Source organism: Gobius niger (assembly GCF_951799975.1).
Source record: "Gobius niger genome assembly, chromosome: 1".
NCBI classification, from domain to species: domain Eukaryota; kingdom Metazoa; phylum Chordata; class Actinopteri; order Gobiiformes; family Gobiidae; genus Gobius; species Gobius niger.
In genome coordinates this window covers 14,753,027-14,773,018 of record NC_136852.1, presented here as the reverse complement: position 1 = coordinate 14,773,018, position 19,992 = coordinate 14,753,027, and the positions used below count along the sequence as shown (strand labels likewise).

Genomic DNA, 19,992 nt, shown 5'->3' with positions numbered 1-19,992 from the left:
CAACTTGTTCCTTCAAATGGACTAAATAAAGCCAAACAAAACCAAAACCTTTTCTCTGCATGAATAAACAGGAAACGCGTTCATGTGCTTTTTTATTTTTACATTAAGCATTTTGTTACAGTATAAACATACAAAGATAGATTTAATTACAAAATAATCTCTGAAAAAAAGATTAGAATAATGGTTACATAAACAACAATGTTTCCAAAACGCAAACAAATCTGCTTTTCTTTGCACAGCATTAGTTAGTTGCAGGGATGTTTGTAAACCCTCCGATTAGGAGTTTTTACAAGTCCTTGATGCGCTGCACCGTGTGAACAGTACAATCTTGTTTTGTGAGCAGAAAAACCGAAGGCAGTTGGTGAGGGAAAATGTGTGGCATTGTGTGTAACACACACAGCACAATGTTTGGTCAAATTACATCTTTTTGACAATTGACATGATACTTTACAAGACAGTGTTGTGGGTAAACCAAAACAAACACAGCAGCACAAACATGGAACAGTCCAACTCCACTAATTGTCGCCATGTACAACACGTTTACAACAATTGAAAAGTCTTCATTTGTCAACAAATGTGCAATACAACCAAAGTAAGCTGCCATTAAATTTGACAACATAAATACATTCACAAAACAAATTTACTTGTTCATTCACGGCAGCTAATCACTCTTATTTTCGGTGCGCTGATTCATCACCATTGAGTGCAGTTTTCTTCAATCAGTGGTGTCCGGGTGTCTAGTTTTCCAGCCATCAGCATCTGTGAAACCACTTCATCAGCTGCTTGAAACAGTTTTGGATGTTCAGATTTGTCTTTTTTTTGGCAAGGGCAAAACCAAGCATAGTAATGGCAACAAAAATTACAATTACAATCATCAAATGCACCAAAATCAATTCACTACAACAAAGCCATTGTTCATTTTAGTCCACAACTTGTAAATAAAATTACAACATAGAAAAAAATACCTCCGTTCTCCCAAATGAATAACTGCACAATAGAAACTCGACAAAACATCAATAGCATCAACAAGTAAGCAGCCGAGAAGATGAGACATGTTCATTCATTAGTATTCAAAGATAACCTGCATTAATTGGCTTTTGTATTCTATATGAATTCTATATGACTTCTATTGTGTCTTTAGTCATTCTGAGGTAACCGAAATGTAACCTTATTGTAAAATACTACTGCATCGCGACAAAAGATCCAAACAAGTGTTAGCAGCACCACTTAATCGAGCACATTTTCCTGACTAACAAGGTTTCAAGTGTGTTCAGTCAGAAAGCTGCCAGTCTGTGTGTTTTGGTGTCGGTTCACAGGTCAGGGAGATCATGTTCAAAATCTACCACACTCTTAAATGTGTGCACTATATGATGAATGATTTTTAAATAAGCATATATATATAGTACAGTTTGATAAAGACTTTTCATTTATAAATGCTATATATAAATTTTAGATTAATCATATATATATATATGCAATCATACTGTACCAATGGGCTGAGTGCAAGTCTCACTCTCTTTAAGCCTCGAATGAATGTAAAATTTGTATTTATTTTATTACTTGCCACTTCACTGGTGTAAACTACAACTAGTAATCACCACAGGAATTATCACATCAAACAAAGTAAGAATTAGAAAAGAATAAAACCTGTCATACGCACTTATCAGCACTTTCAGGTCTTTCATCGTCTGGAAGGAGAATCCAGATACAAAAAAAATCAACTGTGGCTCAAGGACTGAACCCCAGAAGTCATTGCTAAAGGCACACAGTCTCAAACGGGCACCTTTACAAAGCTACACATAGGAGTAAAGATAAATGTAAAGTTGATTCTACCAAAAACATATGTTACTGTATATAAGGATGAAAAGAAGCTTTAAACTGTTATCTGCTACAGTTAACTCGAGGTAGCAGGTGGTTGTTAATTGAGGAATACAGTGTGCAGTTCTAGAGCTTAACATATTTGACAGAGTAGTAGCCTTTTAAAAAAAGCTTAAAATACACCTAAATTTAAATAGATTTGTTGATGTTTTGAGTTTCAAAAATGTGTTCAAGAACAAACAGTGCATCTTTACTTTAGAGTAGGCTACATTTTAGCACAGACTTAGCTTAAGCATCCCGTGGGTTGAAGGCAATAAGGCGCTGACGCTTTACAAGGCCAGGCATTGTTCAGATAGAAAAACAGCACTTTAGAATATCTGTAACAATGTTCGTGATGTAGTACAAGTTGTGTTGAAAGCGTTAGAGCATGTTTGCGCTTATTTCCAGAATAGGCATTTTATGCTGTACAAGACCAAAATATTATCATATGTATGCCACAGGATGCTGACATAAAAGAAAAAAATTAAATGTGATTCCATTGCTTTTCATTCTCCTTCCTTCACTTCTACCTACATGTCCTTGTCTTTCTTCGTCTCGCGAGTGCTCGTCTTCAAAAAGTCACTCCTAAGGAGACGGTAGAACAACACAATGTTCATAACTGTCATTATGGCCATGCCCACACTGCCCAAGGTGTAGGCCACAAGAGGAACTTTGTCCCTGTTGAGCACCAACCAGCGGGTCATCCATGCCAGAGTGTTGATGCGAAACACCACGTATGTGCCCAGGTTGATAATGCTGTTAACTCTGTACATAGTGCCCGCTGAAATGCCGGACATTCGTAGCATCTGCCGGAGGTGAAGGAAGACCGAGTTGATCTCTACCAGGAGCGCCACCACGGCAAAGCCCACGTAGTTACAGGAGATCACAGAGAGGCCAAAGCAGGCAATCACCTTTGAAAAGAGAGAATAAATGTGAGACAGTTGCTGTATGAAATGCATACAATTAATAATGACGGAAAATGTATTGCTGATGTAGCCAATAACAAATAAATGTTAGCTTGAAAAAACAAGTTATTTGACAAGAGCACATTGCCTAGACACAGATTCAACACAATCTCCACCAGATGGCAGCACATAGTCACAAAAGGATGTTCGATATAACAGGCCAATCATGGCCTATCACAATTAAACACAAAATGTATTTCTGCCAATTGTGGTGCTGTGCTTTCTGGGGTAAGGTACAAGTGTGGCCAGTAGCATCAGTCACTGTAGTTTAGGTGGTAGTGGCTCGGTTTGAGGTCACAGGATATAGTTTGTCACAGTCGTGTGACATGCAGCACAGTGCATGTGAGGAGAGTCAGCAGGCATCAGGACTCCACTTTCACTCAAACTTTCCTCACAACAAGACATTTACAACACATGACTAAATAAACCCTAAAGAGCCTTTTTAACATGGTAACCAATGGCAGAGTAGGACTGTGCAAGTATCAAACATGGAAATCTCAACATTGGTTTATCAATGTCAATGTTAAATTGTGTACTGTCCCTGTTTAAATAAAAAACATACCATACCATCATAATGTTTTTTTTTTATTGTCAGGTTTACCGCCAATTATATGGTAGTAAGAGCACATACATAGATTTTTTGTAAAATGTGATAATCCAGGTGTCCTAAAGGTCACCGTGCGTCCTTACACAAGCTCGAGATAAGGCAGGCACAGGGCATTTGTGTTCAAAACACCTGAAACCTGAGACAAGGTGATGTGTTAAAGCCTGAGCACAGCTACCAACCATGAAACTTCTAATATGGTCATGGGTGTAAGAAAATTCCTAATTACAGCGTACATTATGCAAATATATCAAATGCTTATAAAACCTATTTTATAATCAGTGACATAAGTTTTATGGTCTGTTATAACATGTTTCACAACCAATAAAATCTCTTCTTCTTTATCTACAACATAATGATAACAATGACCCATAAAGTCACATAACCTCTTCTCATCAATGATATATAACCAAACCAAACTGACCCAGAGGAATGGGGTCCATAATAGAGGGGGTCACTTTGAGGGATGCAGCACCGCTTTTACAGTGTGAAAGGTACCCAGGTTGTTTTGTACTGATAAAGTTGGGCCCCGAGGTCATAATGGTTAAGAGCCTGTTCAAGGACGACAGTAAACAGTCATAAGAATAAACAAATGCTACAAAGAGTGTGCACCACATGCTTCTCAGTGTCATGCTTTTGTAAGACAACAGAGCTCATCGGGTCCTTTTATTTCATATTTTTGCACAAACCAATAATATTAAGGTTCATCAACATTGATGCATGGTTATGGTCATCGTCAAAAGCCTCTTAGTTTTTGTGTCCTGTTAACAGAACATTCAGGGGTGATTTTGGCAGGAAGTTATTTTTCTCACACAAATATTGCAATTGCCAAATAGATTTGTAATTTATCATGTTCATATTTTTAAATCCATATAAGTTCCCGGGGCTTATTATAAACAACTTCAGAGACATTAGGTTGAAATATGATTTTTGCTAAACTAATACAAGAATTATATGCATTTCAAAACGTGTTAGTAAGGATCTGAACAACAGGGTTGGCTGGGTTCATATAAATGGAGATTATTTTGTTATTTGCAGAGGACATTATACATCATCTAGATAATTCCATCTTTTGCATTTTATATCCATCTTTCAAATTACGACTTCTGCACGACTGCAGTACAAACATCCATTTCTCGTCTGATACAAAGCGCTGCCAGGCGATACAGCATGTGTAGCTACTGTAGAGCAAGTCTACACACCTAAAACCAGAATTAACACGTTGCTTAGGGCTTAAAACAACAAACCAGTTAGACTGTTTTGTTTCTTGCCTTTGTCCCTGTGGACTCAATTAGATGCTCTCTATGTCCTAGTGAGGGACCTGTTCCCATTTTCAGGGGCATACATAGTATCAATACACTTGTTTCATAATGTAAAGAAGAGCACATTGGTCTTTATGGAAATGTAACTACTCGGACATAACTATTACACTCTGAAGAGAGAATTTGTTTATATAAAAGAGACAGCACTTTTATTTTTCATATGCAATGTGCGACTTATTTGTGGAATAATGTTTTTAATTACTTGCATATAATAAAATACCTACAACAATATAGTGTAAAAAAAAATGATACTGTGTATTTTGGGTGACGGTGGCGTAGTTGGTAGTGTCCTTGAGCAAGACACTTCACCCTACTTGCCTCCAGTGTCTGTGTACATTGGTGTATGAATGAGAGTGTGAATGGGTGACTGGTTCCTTACTGTAAAGCGCTTTGGGCCTGATAAAGGTAGAAAAGCGCTAAATAAGTTGAGTCCATTTACCATTGTAAAACAATGTTGGCTCTCAGTCATCCAGGTGGTTGATTTAATCCAAAAACATTTAAACAACTGGACTGACATTTGATAAAGAGACGTATCACCCTCATCACGGGATCTTCCTCATGGATTGGTTCCGGTGACTGTCTGATAGAGCAGTTGCGACATCCCAGTCCCACGTCCAGGGCACCCTCCCCAAAACCGGCCAAACCAACTTCTCTTTTAAATGCAGGTCCAGATACTTTATTTTTATGCTAAAGAATGTATATTGTAGGACCGAGAGTTGGTTATTGTGGCAAAAAAAATATGAGTTTTCCCTATAAATTGGTCCATCTCAATTTTATCTTATTTCATTATGCCGATACTGCAACAGTCTGAAAAAGGCCAATGACAATAACTGAAATTGAACAATTGCAATTCTAATTAGTTGCACTTCCCCATACACCTTTGCCTATATCTCACACATATTTTGAATGTATTGGCTTTTAAACTGAGCAGCGCAGCCTGTGTTTAGGAGTTAAGCCGATTGAAAAACAAAGTCCAGACAAAGCTGATAAGATTATTTTACTTTAGGTTGTTGATATGAATCAGAACCCAAACAAGTTTCCGCTGATACTTGTTTGTTCTGCAGCGCTAATAAGTAGTGACGGTGCATTCTACTAGACGGACTAACCTCAAAGACCTACACTTAACAAAACAACTGAGTAAGAGCAGCCTGCGCAGTGAAAAACATGTTTACGCTTTGAAAGTAAATTTCTATTATGATAGCCTCTTTTGTTCATAGCTGTGGAGTGTGTTAAAGGAATAGGCCACCGTTTTTACATACTGAGATATGTTCTTACCTAACCTTAGCCGAGTTAATATATCCCCGTCTGGTCTTTGTCCATGCGCTCTGTCACGCAAACGGAGCACATACGCAGCCTCTCCCACATGTCATATAGCTCCAAAAAAGGTCACGATAGAAGCTACCAAGCTCTTCCACGTGTTCCCTATTTAAATAAAGTTACGTGAAGTGTTTTCATGCGAGGTATATGTACACAGAAATGTAGCATGTCGATTTTATAAGCAGATAAAAAGGGGTACTATATTGTGAGGCGTAATGATACGAGGAGCAAAACGTCCGCGCAGTAACTCCTAAAGACTTCCCCCGCTCACTTCCGTCAATAGAAGCTGCGTGACTTGTAGAGAGCTAGCAGAAAACAGTTGAAGAAGCGTCGATAACTTGTGAACAATGCCTTGTACGTGCATCGCGCCGGGCTGTGATAACAAGCAGAAAGTATATAGTGTAGTAATGTTTCACAGATTTACAACTCAACGGACGACGACACAGGACTCAGGACCTCTACCGTGAGGTAGGAATGCGCAGCACTTTCCGAAAATATATTTTCTGCTTGTTGTAAAAGGCTCTCTACATGTCACGCAGCTTCTATTGACGGACGTGAGCGGGGGAAGTCTTTAGGAGTTACTGCGCGGACGTTTTGCTCCTCGTATCATTACGCCTCTTTTTATAGTACCCCTTTTTTATCTGCTAATAATATCGAGATGCTACATTTCCAAGTAAATATACTTCGCATGAAAACACTTCACGTAACTTTATTTAAATAGGGAACACGTGGAAGAGCTTGGTAGCTTCTATTGTGAGCTTTTTTTGAGCTATATGACATGTGGGAGAGGCTGCGTATGTGCTCCGTTTGCGTGACAGAGCGCACGGACAAAGACCAGACGGGTATATATTAACTCGGCTAAGGTTAGGTAAGAACATATCTCAGTATGTAAAAACAGTGGCCTATTCCTTTAAGCAAATCCTTATGCTAATATTCTTTAGGATAGATTTGATCATTCGTATCATTTGAATATGATAATATAGTTCAGCAGGTACAAGGACAAGCATTATGGATTTAACATTGACAAACCAACACAGCCAAGGCAACAACAAGACCAAAGGTCACTCAATGACTGCAAACATGTTAAAAAGAGATAGACCTCAATAATTGGCCTTTGAGAGCTCAATGTTTTTTTGTTTTTTGTTTTCTTAAAGTCAACAATGGTGGTCAGATTGGTTTGGTCATAGAAAGAGGCAAGAAGCCACAGGCATTCAAGAAATTCACCATCAGCATTTTTCCTTATGGAAAAGGGTGCCTCAAACACAGAGGGTCAGAAGGTCTTAAACTAAAGCTATGCACAAAACAAAGAGGGGCCAAGCCTTAAATCCAGCTGGAACAAAGTGCAGCTATGGCACTGTTTGTGCTGAAAGTAGGTTCTTTCAGGCTGTTGGAGAGAAGACCCGAACATGGAGAAAGTTTTCATCTGGAAGAGCTCAGCTAAGAGACAATGTTTCAGAGAAAAAGCAAAGCTCACAGGAAGCTCAGAATAGACACGGGAGACATCAGCAGTAGTGGGGTGATGGGCAGGTGGGATGGGCCAGCAGTTTAGACATGAAATATAACGCAATGCTGCCTGGATACACAATAAACAAGTCCAAAGTCTAACAGGACATACACATAGCACACTTATGTGAGGAATGAGGGGAGCCATGGCATGATTAAGTTCATGCGGTTTGTGTTAACTCCTGTCAGCTGACAGCAGCACAGCAAGTCCCCACAGCACCTTGTGGTCACAAACATCTGGTTAGAAATATCCAATTATAATATCACTGTGTTGCAGGATGTTAGCTTCTGATTCATGTGGAAATGGAAAAATGGAGAAGACTAAAACTGGGCAAGGGAGCAACAGTTTTGATCAATTTTGTAATACTTACAAAAGTGAAGGTGCACAAAGAGAAATGAGCAACAGAGAAAGAGGAGCAGTATACTCACAAACTTCTCATATTTTATCCGTTATAAAAGCAGCTATTTACTGGACCAGCATATTAAAAAGGCCAAAATTGTACATGATAAAACCAAGATTCTAACACTTTCTGCAAGTCTATAGACCACTTTAGGAGAGAGAAGACCTTTTTGAGAATTCAACAAAAGCCTGCATTGTACTATGATGGATAATGCTAAACATGACCGCAGAATGTTCACATACATTATGTATCTGAGCCAAATCCAGCCCCATATTTGTCTGCATTGGTGGAAACCCCAAGGTGTGTCTAGTTTGAACAACTTCTGCTTCGCCCCACCTTGGTTTGTCATTCTCCACAGTTCAATAGCATGTAAAATTTTCCATGATGGATGACTCCTCCTTCACACAACATCCCTCTTTGACATCATGTCTGGTCTCACACATTAAAAATTATATACAATATATAAATCCTATGTGAATCAACGCAGTAGGAAATGTTTATGACTGCAGATCATACAGACTAAAAAAAACAAACAGCGTGTACTACAGATCAACAGGGCTCTGATTGGTTGGAATCTAAGTGTGGGGATGGTGTGCACCAGTGTGCGGGTGGATGAGGGGGAGATGGGGGTAGTGTTTTGAGGCGGATGTGAGGATATGGGGGTGGAGTACAAGGCGCTGTGTGCGATATACACAGGACACAACCGTAGTCCAAATGGCCTGAGGGAGACAGATTGGCAGAAGACTAGCGTGTATTTATGTGTGTCTTTGGGGCACATGAGGTTCATGTGGAGACCAGATGTCTGTCCTGTATTTGGTTACACTCCCAGAAGAGGGACCTATTGGAGTTCCCTGCCAAAAGAGATGAAAATATGCACATTTTTCCCGCCAAAAAAAGGGAAAACATCATGTGCAGTTGTGCACACATTCAGGCCTTGGCTACAGCATGACACGTTGGCTATGCAATCGTGGTTCAGGTGTCACAAAAATTTCTAGCTAATTTTAGTCTTGGTTTTAGGTCCTGTTTCACCTTTAACTCAGTGTATTTTTGTGTCAGTCTTTATAACTATTCTAGCCTATTCTTCATTATAAAGTGTTAAATTGTTGCTCTACTCTACTCATTCATTTGTTCATTCATTTCATTTGTTAGGGACAGTGAACATGAATGATTAAGACTGACTAAAGACGAGTTGTGAAACTCTTTGTTCAGGTAATCATGTGCCGGTTAAGTTTACAACGGCATGGCTCTGCAAAACAAACACTGCAAGTTCAAGCACTGTCTCTTATAAGAATATCAAAGTCCGCACATGTAGAAGCATCCGGTGGTAACAGTGCCACTGTACAATAACATAAAGTGGGACCGATGAAAAGCCCAGTCTGATGCTGGTCAGTAATTAGTAAAACATTAATATCAGCTAACATGAGCTTGTTACAAAACACTAAGTAAAAGTAGTCAAATTAGCATTTACTCTATCAAATAAGGCTTCATCTGTTTTAGTCCCCGACCAACACAATGTTTACATTTTTGGTCCCCGCTCCAAATGAGTTTGGACATGATTCAGGAGAACGTGCAGGTTTGAATAAACATCACTGTCTCCAGACAATGGGGTTCCTGGCAAACAAGATCTCAGATATTTAAGTTGCATCAAACCTGTGTCAAGTTTGATGTGAAGGGCCACGCATCATAAAACATAAATGCATGGGAACGTAAAAATGAGCAAAAAGTTTAGTTTTAGTCATAATAGTCCAAATTATCCCAATTTTAACCTTTAACATTTCCTATGTCTTGTTTTTCACAATTTGATGAAAAATCTAATGGCTTATGTTAAATTCAATGGCCCATACTGTGTGTAAATGGCTTCGACAAATAAAATAAAAAAACAGTTATTGAATATTGCAATTTTTGCTCATAATATGTAGCACTAGTGACGTGTTGTCTCAGCTTTGCTTAAGGACTAAACGTAGCAGTGATGCACAGGTACAAGATAATCAGGTTTCCAAGGAGTGGAGCTCCTGGACATTCCGCCCAGAGTCACGTCATGGCCAACCAAACGTGCTGTTCCACTTTTTATTCTTTATTGCACCTTTCCAGAAGTGACATTCCTCAATGTTCGACAGTTAACGTTCCCTCCCACACAAGGGTATTTTCACGACCTATGTAAACGGAGATCACTTTTCATTCATTGACATGACGGCTCCAACACAAAATGTTACGGGACTTTTTCATGTGTTTTATGATTTTCATTGGTGTAAACCTTATCATTGCATTTCCAAAAGTCTTTCCTGCAATCAGTCTCCGAAAGCAATACAGATGCAAAACCCACGCCACAAGAACGTATTGGTGTTGCAAAGGTTTCCCTGATGTGCTGCCGGTGTCTCCAACACCCAGTTCAAACGCAATGTCTCCAACAGCTGAGTTACATGTAATGTCTTTGTATTGATCAAGGGACTCCCTGCTGATCTATTGGAACATGTGGAAAGCTACCAGACTGAAGTTAATTAGCACCTGATTGGATGGCAGAAGGTTTTGCTCTCATGACCTTTCCAAAGTTCATTCCAAATCATGTAATGCAATTTATCGGTGGAAATTGGATCAAAATTGCAAGTTTATAAGTCGCAATATAGAAAAATCACAAAGAATGCCATCATAATGTGCTCTGAATACAATCAAAATAATAATATCTTGAAACAAAAATTGCAAATCTAATCAAAGTCACAATAAGCTATTTTTCCATAATTGTGCACCTCTATGACCAAGACATCAACTCATTTGTAATCTATACTGCATCAGTGCTGATATGGGAAGGATGTGAATCCCCAAACAACAGATTAATGGACAGTTCAGTACAATCAATCCAAAATAATTAATGCCAAATTAAATGTATGCTTCTGATTAAACATACAGTCCAACAAAGCAAGGCTTGATTTGGCGAAATCAACATGAAAAGCGAAAAAGTATGTTCCATTGAAGAATTATGTCATTACCACTTGGCAAACTCTAGAAAAGCCATATTTGGTTTGTTCATAGGAAAAAGTTTCCTAAAAGGAACTGCCTTGTTTTCTTAGGCTTCAGGCTATTAGCTACACTTCAAGTCAGGCATAGGAATCAATTGAGATACTTTCAGACAGCCTTTTATCACAACTGTTGCTAAAATACGTCTTTATATAGAAGAATGTCTGTGCTTACATATGTGATATTGCTCTGACCATGTTAGCGTTGTTGTTCGTGCTTTAGTGTTTTTGCACCGAGCATTTGAGGATAACACAATTTGAATTTTGTAAATAGCAATTTCTTTGTTCAGAACATTTCTATAGATCTCTACAGACCCTCTCATATGCTTGTATGTATCAATCAAACCCCCATCTTAGACTACAATGCATCGGCTGATTACGATACAATATGGTTGGCCTGGCAACAGAGTACTGGCATGATTAAATGTAGGTCACTCTGAAGGAGCAAGAAAAAGAAAAGTCTTGCATCAGTTCCTCAAGTCTGTTTTGAACCGTTTATGGAGACAGGGTGATACTACAGGGTGAATCAAATCATTCACAGCTGTCACAAGAGAATTACCCGTCTTTCTTGTTCCAGACAAGAAAGACGGGTTATTTTCTCTTCGTCATGTATTCATTTGACGAGAGCAACTACCGGTATAAATAACTGAAGCTTGACCACTACTTTTGCACTTTACTTTAACCTGCCCTTCAGAGAAATCCAAACCTTAGCTTTTCTTCATAACTTGCAAATCTTCATGGGTTAATATTTAATGTGTAATTGTTACAATGGGACCTACCACTGTGTGATGAAATAGAAGCTCCCATGACGCATTTATCTTCTGGTTTAGCACCATGTCAGAGAAGTCATAGATGAAATAACCTGGAAAAGAGAAAATACAACACACGTTTATTTTATTATTGTTGTTAATAAGAAAAAAACAGTATGGGTTGGGATCAAGGGTGATGATCATTTAAGGAAATCAAGTGTGTCCATGACGACTACAGCAGCTACCAAGATGTGTCTCGGAGAGGGGCTATTCATATCGTCCACCCCCACCCGCTCCTCTCGCCGCGGTATCCATAGAGACCACTTTTCAGCGTGGCGCTCAGAATGTGAAAGACAGAAATACAGGGCAGCATGGAACTTAGTGGGGCCACATTTAGGTAAATGCAATTGACTTAGCATTTGGATTCACCCCGAGTGAAATTATGTTCAATTTTTAAAAGACGAATATTCTGAAGTTGAATTTCCAATTTGCAAGAAACGCTTGCAAAAAACAAATGGAATCCTGTAAAGATTGACATTCCAAGAATACCTCTTTATAGATAAGAAACTGAGCTTTACAAGTGTGAATAGGTTAAAGATGCATGATGCAACCTTAAGGTCAATTGACCTTTGAGTGACCCAGCAGCTGTATGGGTGGTTTGCATGGTGCCTTTGCTAACCATCTCGGTTCGAAAACCTACCAGAAAACCTTGTGATGGAAAGTAAAGGTGCCAACCATACGGCCCCTGGGTCACTACATAAACCTTTTTCCACATAAAAACTTCCATAATGTACCTTTAAAGTTGCAGAGAATCATCCTGGCCTTATATATTTTCTGTCCAACTTAACTAAGCTCCCACAGTAAGAGCGGTATAATTATAATGATGGCCGCTGATTGCTTAGAGAACAAAATCTGCTCTGTAATTTATAATCTGAAAACTGAGTACCATAACACTGTTGCTATTAATTCGATTCACTCCTTAAGCAAGTCCTCTATTTAAGAAGTGACAAATGTTTTAGGCATTTAGACAGTGAGGTTGGTGGTAAGCCGAGAAAATCGCACATTTGACACGTCTGCCTAACAACATTCCTAAAGGCAGTGTTCAGGGGATGCATACAAGAGCTGCCCTTTACCAGAGCACCACCGGAAGCTACAACTGAATTAAACCACTTGATTCACATTTGTAGCCCAGTGATGTCACGCGTCAATGTGGGGTTACGCCTGGTGCCTGGAACCACAAATAATGGCCACTATTGATCAAATACCAACACAGATACTAGCTCTGCCAGAATCAAGGGCTGGGTTTCTACAAAGAATGCCAAACATCTCGGGAATCCTCTGGAAGCTCTTGTTGACGGGCATGGATGTAATAAATTTGAATAGATTAAGCGAACTCATGCGCCACTGGTTGGACAACTTTAGTTCAACTTTTTGCCAGTGTCCCAAAACACATCCTGTGTTTGGCACAACACACAAAAAAAACTAAACTAAACTATGTTGCCAATAAGTTTCTGTGGTAAATGAATAAGTGAAGCTGCACCTGTAAGTGCCTTGGTGACAGTAAGAAAAAATAAACTAAGCATCATAGACCACTCACCAATTGAAAAGGAGACCAATGCATGAGAAAACACAGAGAAGGTTTCTATCAAGTCCTCGGCCATTTGAGGGTGATGGAAAAAGCTGAGGAAAAAAAGAAAATGAGGAACTGCAACACATAGCAAAATTTAATCTGTTTGTTTGGATTTTTGCACGTCACTGACAACAACAAATACTGACAGACAGTGCTAATCCTCTTGTCATGCTGTTCTTAAAAGATATTCCCAATTGAATTCCACAGGATTCCAGTGGGAGATCAACCGAGTATGAAAACAAACTCAGTGTTGGTCCACAGCTGAGTAATATGGGAGCAGGACTACAATTCATTAACATATAAAAAATCACATGCACATCAATGCACACTTAAATAAAAAATAAAAAATGTAATTGTAATTCTGTTTTTCTCACCATAGCACTGCCCATATCGCAGTGATGAAACTGTGCACAAAGGATGTCGCGATGTTCCTCCATTTCCATGCATTTCTGTGGGCAGATTCAGGCATGGGAAGAGAACGCACCCCTGCGTTCACGAGGCTGAAAAAGGTCACAGAGCCCCCAGTTGTCAAAATCACAGAACTCAACTCCATGGCTGCTGCTGGGGTTGTCTCCTCCTGTCAGAAATGTCTAAGAAAGGTCTTCAAGACGAACGGTGGGCGCGAAAAGACTCAAGGATTATTGGCCAAAAAGAGAGACAGCGAGCTATTTGTCTGAAACGGCCGAGGTAATCCAGTTAACACGTGCTAACCATCCTCTCTGATACCCAAATTACAAATTGTGAAGCGGAGGAAAAAAAAAAAGCGCCGTTTCTTTTACGATTTGTCGCTTGACACAAAAAGGGCGAGGAAGAGGACAATTATCAAATCAAATGTGCCTCGAAATCCCTCAAAGCAGTGGCGGATCTCCTCTCACACGACTATCGATGTGTTTATGAAGGCGTGGGGTAGCACTTGTGTAATTGCCCTGTTGTAAAACTCCAGTCTCTGCCTTGTGTAACTTCTTTACATCAACACTGTGATCCCAACAGCGTGTCTCCCCTCCCCGCCCTACTACGGGAGGTGTGGCCAGCGCCCTGGGGCTTTCAAGTGCTGTCGGAAATATGGAGATAAGAAGGCTAATTTTCGTAAACGTTGTCGCTTAACTCAACAACATTTCTCCTGAAGTTGTCACCATTCGGATTCTCCAGTCAGTGGGTTTGTGCAGGTGTCATCAAGGCATTAAAAAGGGAATTCTTTATTGTGGCTAAGCAAACAAGCAAATGAGATATGAATGGCTCCTAAACAGAACGTCGCCATCGTAACTTCCAGCTCCGGTAGCAGCCATATTATGCTGGTCAACAGTAACAGGATATTTATTTAAAAAGAGAGAGAAACCACATAAAAACAGTAACACTTATTAAAATAAAACAAATGGACGTGTGCGGTTTTGTCCAAACACCGCAGTACAGCTTTCAAATAAACGTATCTAAAATTTAGCTTATGCGAGTGATGTGGCTACCTCGGCAATGTTATTCTTTTATTTATTATTTGAATAGTCCCTTAATTTGACATTGCATCTTATGTTTTACATTTAGATAGAAATATAATCTGCATAACCTCGCATCTTTGCTCTGGCTTCTTGTTAATTTTAGAATAGATTCTTTTTTTTTTTAAGCTATCGTCTTAGACCCACATTAATCACTGAAGGAGCCAAATACATAGTGCGGGCCTATGTAGTGAATGAGGGGTTAGGGGATAGTGTGGACATTCGGATACAGCCATTGTTTCCTTAGATCCCAAGATGGCCGCCCTCTTTGCCACAGAAACCGTTGCCATGGCATCTCTAGAGTTTTTTTTTTTTTATGCTATGGGCGCTCTCCCACGGATCTACCATGAGCTCGCTTTAGTCATGTTGTGAAAAACCTAATTTGCGGCGCCCTCAACTGGCGTAAGCATCACGTCGCACATTTGTCTCATTCTTTTTCAGTCCGTCTTCTGCGCGGAACCTGTAATTTTACGCGTAGCCTCGTGTCTTTGAGCTCAATTACTCCAACAGTGTTTTTTTTCTACATGTCCAGGGGTGGATGTTACGTTACCACATGGTTTCAAAACAGTCTATGGTTACAACACATGACCTCCATTGTTGAGAGGAATCACCGTGCCCAATCCTGTCTGCTGTAGGAGCAGGCGCTGATCACACGACTGTGGTGGTAAAGAGACTCGTTCTGAAACGGTCCTTGGTATCTGTCCTGCAAAGCGAGCACCCAGAGGACTGGCATCCGCATAGTCAGCATCCAAGTTTGGGTTTGGTCTTTGGAAGAGAGCTGAACTGGTAAGAAGAATACATCTTGTAAGAAATAACTATTTTATTTGTGTGAGACTTACAAGGTGCAAGAACTTGCCAATTATCTGATGCCAACAAGTGGTGATAGACATAATTTGATTAGACAATATTTCAGCTCTGGAAATTCTCTAAATTAATGGTTTAAGAGTTAATTCATAACATTTGTAACTTTGTTAAATGAACTTAGACACAATGGCAAAGTTAAGTTAAACTGTCTGGCTTACACAATGGTAATGAAGTGGTAGGACACAATACAAATATGGGAGTGTCTGAATGCCTTTGCTTCTTTTTTTTTTTCTTTTTTTCCTGAACCTGTTTTCATAATAAAATCTAGATTAACTGAACAAGATTTGCTGTGTCATGTAGTTATGGAAACCCGCCAAGAAAGAGGACCAGATGATAACCCAGAGGAGTTGACAGAACTGGTCTGTCAAGAGACTGATCTAAAGGATGGAGAGTAAGTATCGTTCCTCACTACACACATTGAATGAATAAACATTAGTCCTAAATATTCTATTCAATGTGTTAATTGTTAATTATATCACAATATGTATGTAAACTTTTCTATTTCTGCCTCAAGGATGAAAGCTGTGGATGTGGGTGAGGCCAAAGTGTTGATTGTCCGCGCCCATGGTCAATACACAGCCATTGGAAGTAGATGTTCCCATTATGGAGCTCCTTTAATTAAAGGTAATTCCATTCTACAGTAACTCTACACCAATTCCCAAGCACTTCACTAAAATTGAATGTGTTTTCAGGAGTGCTATTAGGGGACAGAGTGCGATGTCCGTTTCATGGAGCTTGCTTCAATGTCAGAACTGGGGATATTGAGGACTATCCGGGGCTTGACTCTCTTCCATGTTACAAGGTGCATAATCTGTATAATATATGATGAAACTATGAAACCAAAATACAGGGACAACATCCATTTCCCTATAACTACGACTTACATTGGGAAACAATGAAATGCCCGTACATCATTCCATTTCCTTGTCAGTGGCTAATATATACTTTCATTCGACAGGTCACAGTGAAGAATGGACATGTTTATGTTACCATCAACAAAAAGGTAAGCCACACATCTGAAATTATTATTATTATTGTGAACACTAAAATATAACATGTACATTGCTTGTCAGACAATGACGCAAACCAAGAGAGTGAAGGAGATGTGCAGCGTGGCCACAGATATCAAGCATACCATTGTCCTAATTGGCGGAGGTAAGTTACTGTTTGTTTAATATGTTTAATATAAGATAAAACTTTACTGATCTCACAATGGAGAAATTCACTTGTTACAAAAAGGAGGTGCTATATTTGCCATTGTAAAATTGTACAACGAAACTGCATGGACCAGATGTTGGGTTAGTCTAGAGCCGCTGTGACTCTGCACGTCGCCATTGTGGACCAACCTGACTAGCATGTTTTTATGTTTTTGGAGGTAGGGGAAACCAGAGTACCCGGAGGAAACACTCAGGGGTGCAAATGGACAGGAAAATGTGCAATCAACAAGTAATAGTAGAGGTATCTTAAATCCTGATAAAGTGGCTCTGGTACAGGGGTTATTGCAGACCGCCGTGAGACCGGTTAGTTTTACCCTATTGATTATGTGTTGTTGCAATAGTGACTGCAGATCTGCGGTAGCGCTCCTTCTTGCGCTCTGGGTGTCTCCTCTATAGTCTCCTCTATGGTCCCGTGCAGTGGGTGAGAGATGTTGTCCACGATCTCCTGTGCCTCACCTCCTCCAGGACGGAGCTGGCCCTCCTGACCAGCTTGTTCAGTCTCTTCTCTGCTGCCCAGGATCCAGCACACGGCAGCATAGTGGATAGCAGAGGCTACCACAGAGTCATAAAACATAACCCAAAATTAATCCAAAGTTAATTTGTGATATTATTTGCAGGCCCCGCTTCCTTGGTTTGCGCTGAAACACTGCGTCAGAATGACTACAAGGGTCGCATCATCATGATAACAAAAGATCTGTTGCCTCCTTTTGATAAACCTAAATTGAGTAAGGTAACCTACAGCTTCACACATGTTATCGTTATTCATTTCTCTCCTTCACACTTGCATTCAGCTGACATGCCTTTATTTTTGCCCTCATTAAAGGCTATGAATGTAGAGAGCAGTAACATCCTCCTAAGGTCTCATGACTTTTTTCATGAGTTTGGCATTGAATTGTGGACCCAGAAAGAGGTAAGTCTTGTTTTTGGGGGATTTGTCATGTGACTTTTCTGAAGCTAGATAAATTTGGCTCATCTTTCTATGTTGCAGGTGATATCAGTAAACACAGCGGACAAGGTGGTAAAGCTTAGTGATGGAAGCTTGCAGCGTTATGACCAGCTTCTCATTTCAACTGGTTGTAGGTTAGAGCTTAACTGTTATTTCACACAGATAAGTACAAAGAAAAACACAATGGGTCATTCTTTTTACCCCACAGAGCTCGTCCACTTAACTGTCCAGGATGGGACTTGGAAGGAGTGAAATTACTGCAAACCTACGAGGATGCCAAGGAGATTCATACTTTGTCTTTGGGTCAAAAGGCAGTTGTTGTCGGGACCTCTTTTATAGGTGATGATTTATATCTTATTAGGTTCTTTTTAAAAACGAAAGAAATCAAAGGTCACTGTATGTTGTATTGCAATGTGGGAAGCGGACGTAACTTAGAAATGTAACAACTTATGGCGTGACTTTTCTTTTTTGTTTCAAGGGATGGAGGCGGCATCCTACTTATCGGACAAAGCTGCAAGTGTTTCAGTAGTTGGCACGTCTGCCTATCCCTATGAACGCTCTCTTGGCCCAGAAATTGGACAAATGACTTTAAAAGTGAGAATACATTCATAATGTATGTATGTATGTATTTTCTCACATTAATAAACATTTCAATGTTGCCTGTATCTTTAAAGATGATGGAAGAGCAAAGCGTCAAGTTCTACATGAAGAGTGGCGTTTCGGAAATCAGAGGACACAATGGCAAGGTAATAACAAGTTCTACTTGATGTTTTAGTTGTGTTGTATTGAAAGACACTGAAGCATAGAACCATTTATTCATATTTTTGAAGGTGAAAGAGGTGGTGCTGAAAGATGGCAGAGTCCTGGAAGCAGATGTGGTGATTTTGGGAATAGGTAATGTGTTGCTTGTCTCTATTTGTCAATGATGTGAGCAAAGATTTTTAACATAAATGTGTGCCATGTCCAGGTGTGATTCCAAATTCAGACTTTTTGCAAGACAGTGGGGTTGAAATTGACTCAAAGAAAGCTGTCATTGTTAACAAGGTAAGCATTCAAAAAGCATTGAATGCATTAAAATAGATTTTGGTTATGACTTTTATGTTTACTATTATTAATCTGACAATTGAAATAGTGCTTTGACTTTTGTCTTTAAAAACATATTTTCTTCACAGTTAATGATGACCAATGTACCCGGTGTGTTCAGTGCTGGGGATGTCACTTCCTTTCCCCTGTCCATAAGAGGAGACCAAATGGTTAGCATTGGCCATTGGCAAATGTCACATTCTCAGGGTAAGATGCTGCACATCATATAATACATAGCGTTACACTTTGCATTTCTTTCCCAAATTTGCTCCAGATTGTAGTTGTTGGTTCTTACACTAGTATCTTTTTCATGTTTGTTTATAGGAAGAGTAGCTGCTCTCAATATGCTCAACAAGCAAACTGAGATCAAGTCTGTTCCTTTCTTCTGGACAGTGTTACTTGGTAAATCCATAAGATACACAGGTAATGTTGTTTATAACATTTTTAATTTTTATTTTGAGTGAAGACAAACAAGACATTTCATGCCTTTTGTTCATCACAGGTTACAATGAAGGATACACAGAAATTATCTTCAAAGGCACAGTGGAGGAAAGGAAGTTCTTGGCTTTTTACATAAAGTGAGGGCTCAAATCAACGTCACACAAATAAAAGAATTATGTGCAGAATTTACAACTTCCTTTTTTTATAGGGAGAGCGTGGTTGTAGCAGCGGCCAGTTTAATGTTTGACCCAGCGGTTTCGCGCCTGGCAGAAATGATGGCTACAGGACAACGCATAACGAAAACCCAAGCATTGTAAGCCTTTTTTACGAAATAAAAATCACAGCAATTCTGTTAAATAATGCGCTGTCTTTGCACAGTGTATTTTCAATTAAGATCATTTTACTGACTTCACTTATCTGCGTTCATTTAGAGCCGATGACCTAAGCTGGCTGCAGATGTAAGCCACTGCAAACCCACTGGTAAGAAGTCAGATGATGCTCACTGCCAAATAAAAGAATCAGTTACTATACTCAGGTCTGCACGCTTAAGATGAGAATGGCCTTATTTATCTACTTCCAAAATGATTACAAAAAT

General features: G+C 39.5%; 2 protein-coding genes across 2 annotated transcripts; one reads left to right on the top strand and one right to left on the bottom strand.

The window, feature by feature from the left end:
* Nucleotides 1-1,522: 1,522 nt before the first annotated feature.
* Nucleotides 1,523-14,169, bottom strand: tlcd2 (TLC domain containing 2). Its single transcript, XM_079575051.1, has 4 exons — nt 13,734-14,169; nt 13,327-13,409; nt 11,760-11,842; nt 1,523-2,768 (listed from the first exon to the last, which is right to left on the bottom strand). Exons 1-4 carry the CDS (start codon nt 13,910-13,912, stop codon nt 2,388-2,390), a joined length of 726 nt encoding a protein of 241 aa, XP_079431177.1. The 5' UTR covers nt 13,913-14,169; the 3' UTR covers nt 1,523-2,387.
* Nucleotides 14,170-15,423: 1,254 nt separating this feature from the next.
* Nucleotides 15,424-19,966, top strand: aifm4 (apoptosis inducing factor mitochondria associated 4). Its single transcript, XM_079574411.1, has 19 exons — nt 15,424-15,632; nt 16,011-16,101; nt 16,225-16,334; nt 16,403-16,512; nt 16,669-16,713; nt 16,784-16,865; nt 17,545-17,657; nt 17,751-17,837; nt 17,916-18,007; nt 18,082-18,212; nt 18,352-18,467; nt 18,548-18,619; nt 18,704-18,767; nt 18,841-18,917; nt 19,046-19,163; nt 19,281-19,379; nt 19,459-19,534; nt 19,606-19,710; nt 19,829-19,966. The coding sequence occupies exons 2-19, from the start codon at nt 16,013-16,015 to the stop codon at nt 19,857-19,859; spliced, it is 1,617 nt and encodes a 538-aa protein (XP_079430537.1). The 5' UTR covers nt 15,424-15,632; nt 16,011-16,012; the 3' UTR covers nt 19,860-19,966.
* The last annotated feature ends 26 nt before the right edge of the window (nt 19,967-19,992 follow it).

What these genes read in the sequence shown, in the direction of transcription:
- tlcd2 (XM_079575051.1), bottom strand. Translation starts at nt 13,912, where the DNA reads ATGGAGTTGAGTTCTGTGATTTTGACAACTGGGGGCTCTGTGACCTTT. An exon ending in GCGATATGGGCAGTGCTATG is followed by an intron (nt 13,410 to 13,733) that starts GTGAGAAAAACA and finishes TTTTTTCCTCAG; the next exon opens with CTTTTTCCATCACCCTCAAA. An exon ending in TTCTATTTCATCACACAGTG is followed by an intron (nt 2,769 to 11,759) that starts GTAGGTCCCATT and finishes CTCTTTTCAAAG; the next exon opens with GTGATTGCCTGCTTTGGCCT.
- aifm4 (XM_079574411.1), top strand. Translation starts at nt 16,013, where the DNA reads ATGGAAACCCGCCAAGAAAGAGGACCAGATGATAACCCAGAGGAGTTG. An exon ending in ACTGATCTAAAGGATGGAGA is followed by an intron (nt 16,102 to 16,224) that starts GTAAGTATCGTT and finishes TTCTGCCTCAAG; the next exon opens with GATGAAAGCTGTGGATGTGG. An exon ending in TGTCGGGACCTCTTTTATAG is followed by an intron (nt 18,213 to 18,351) that starts GTGATGATTTAT and finishes TTTTGTTTCAAG; the next exon opens with GGATGGAGGCGGCATCCTAC.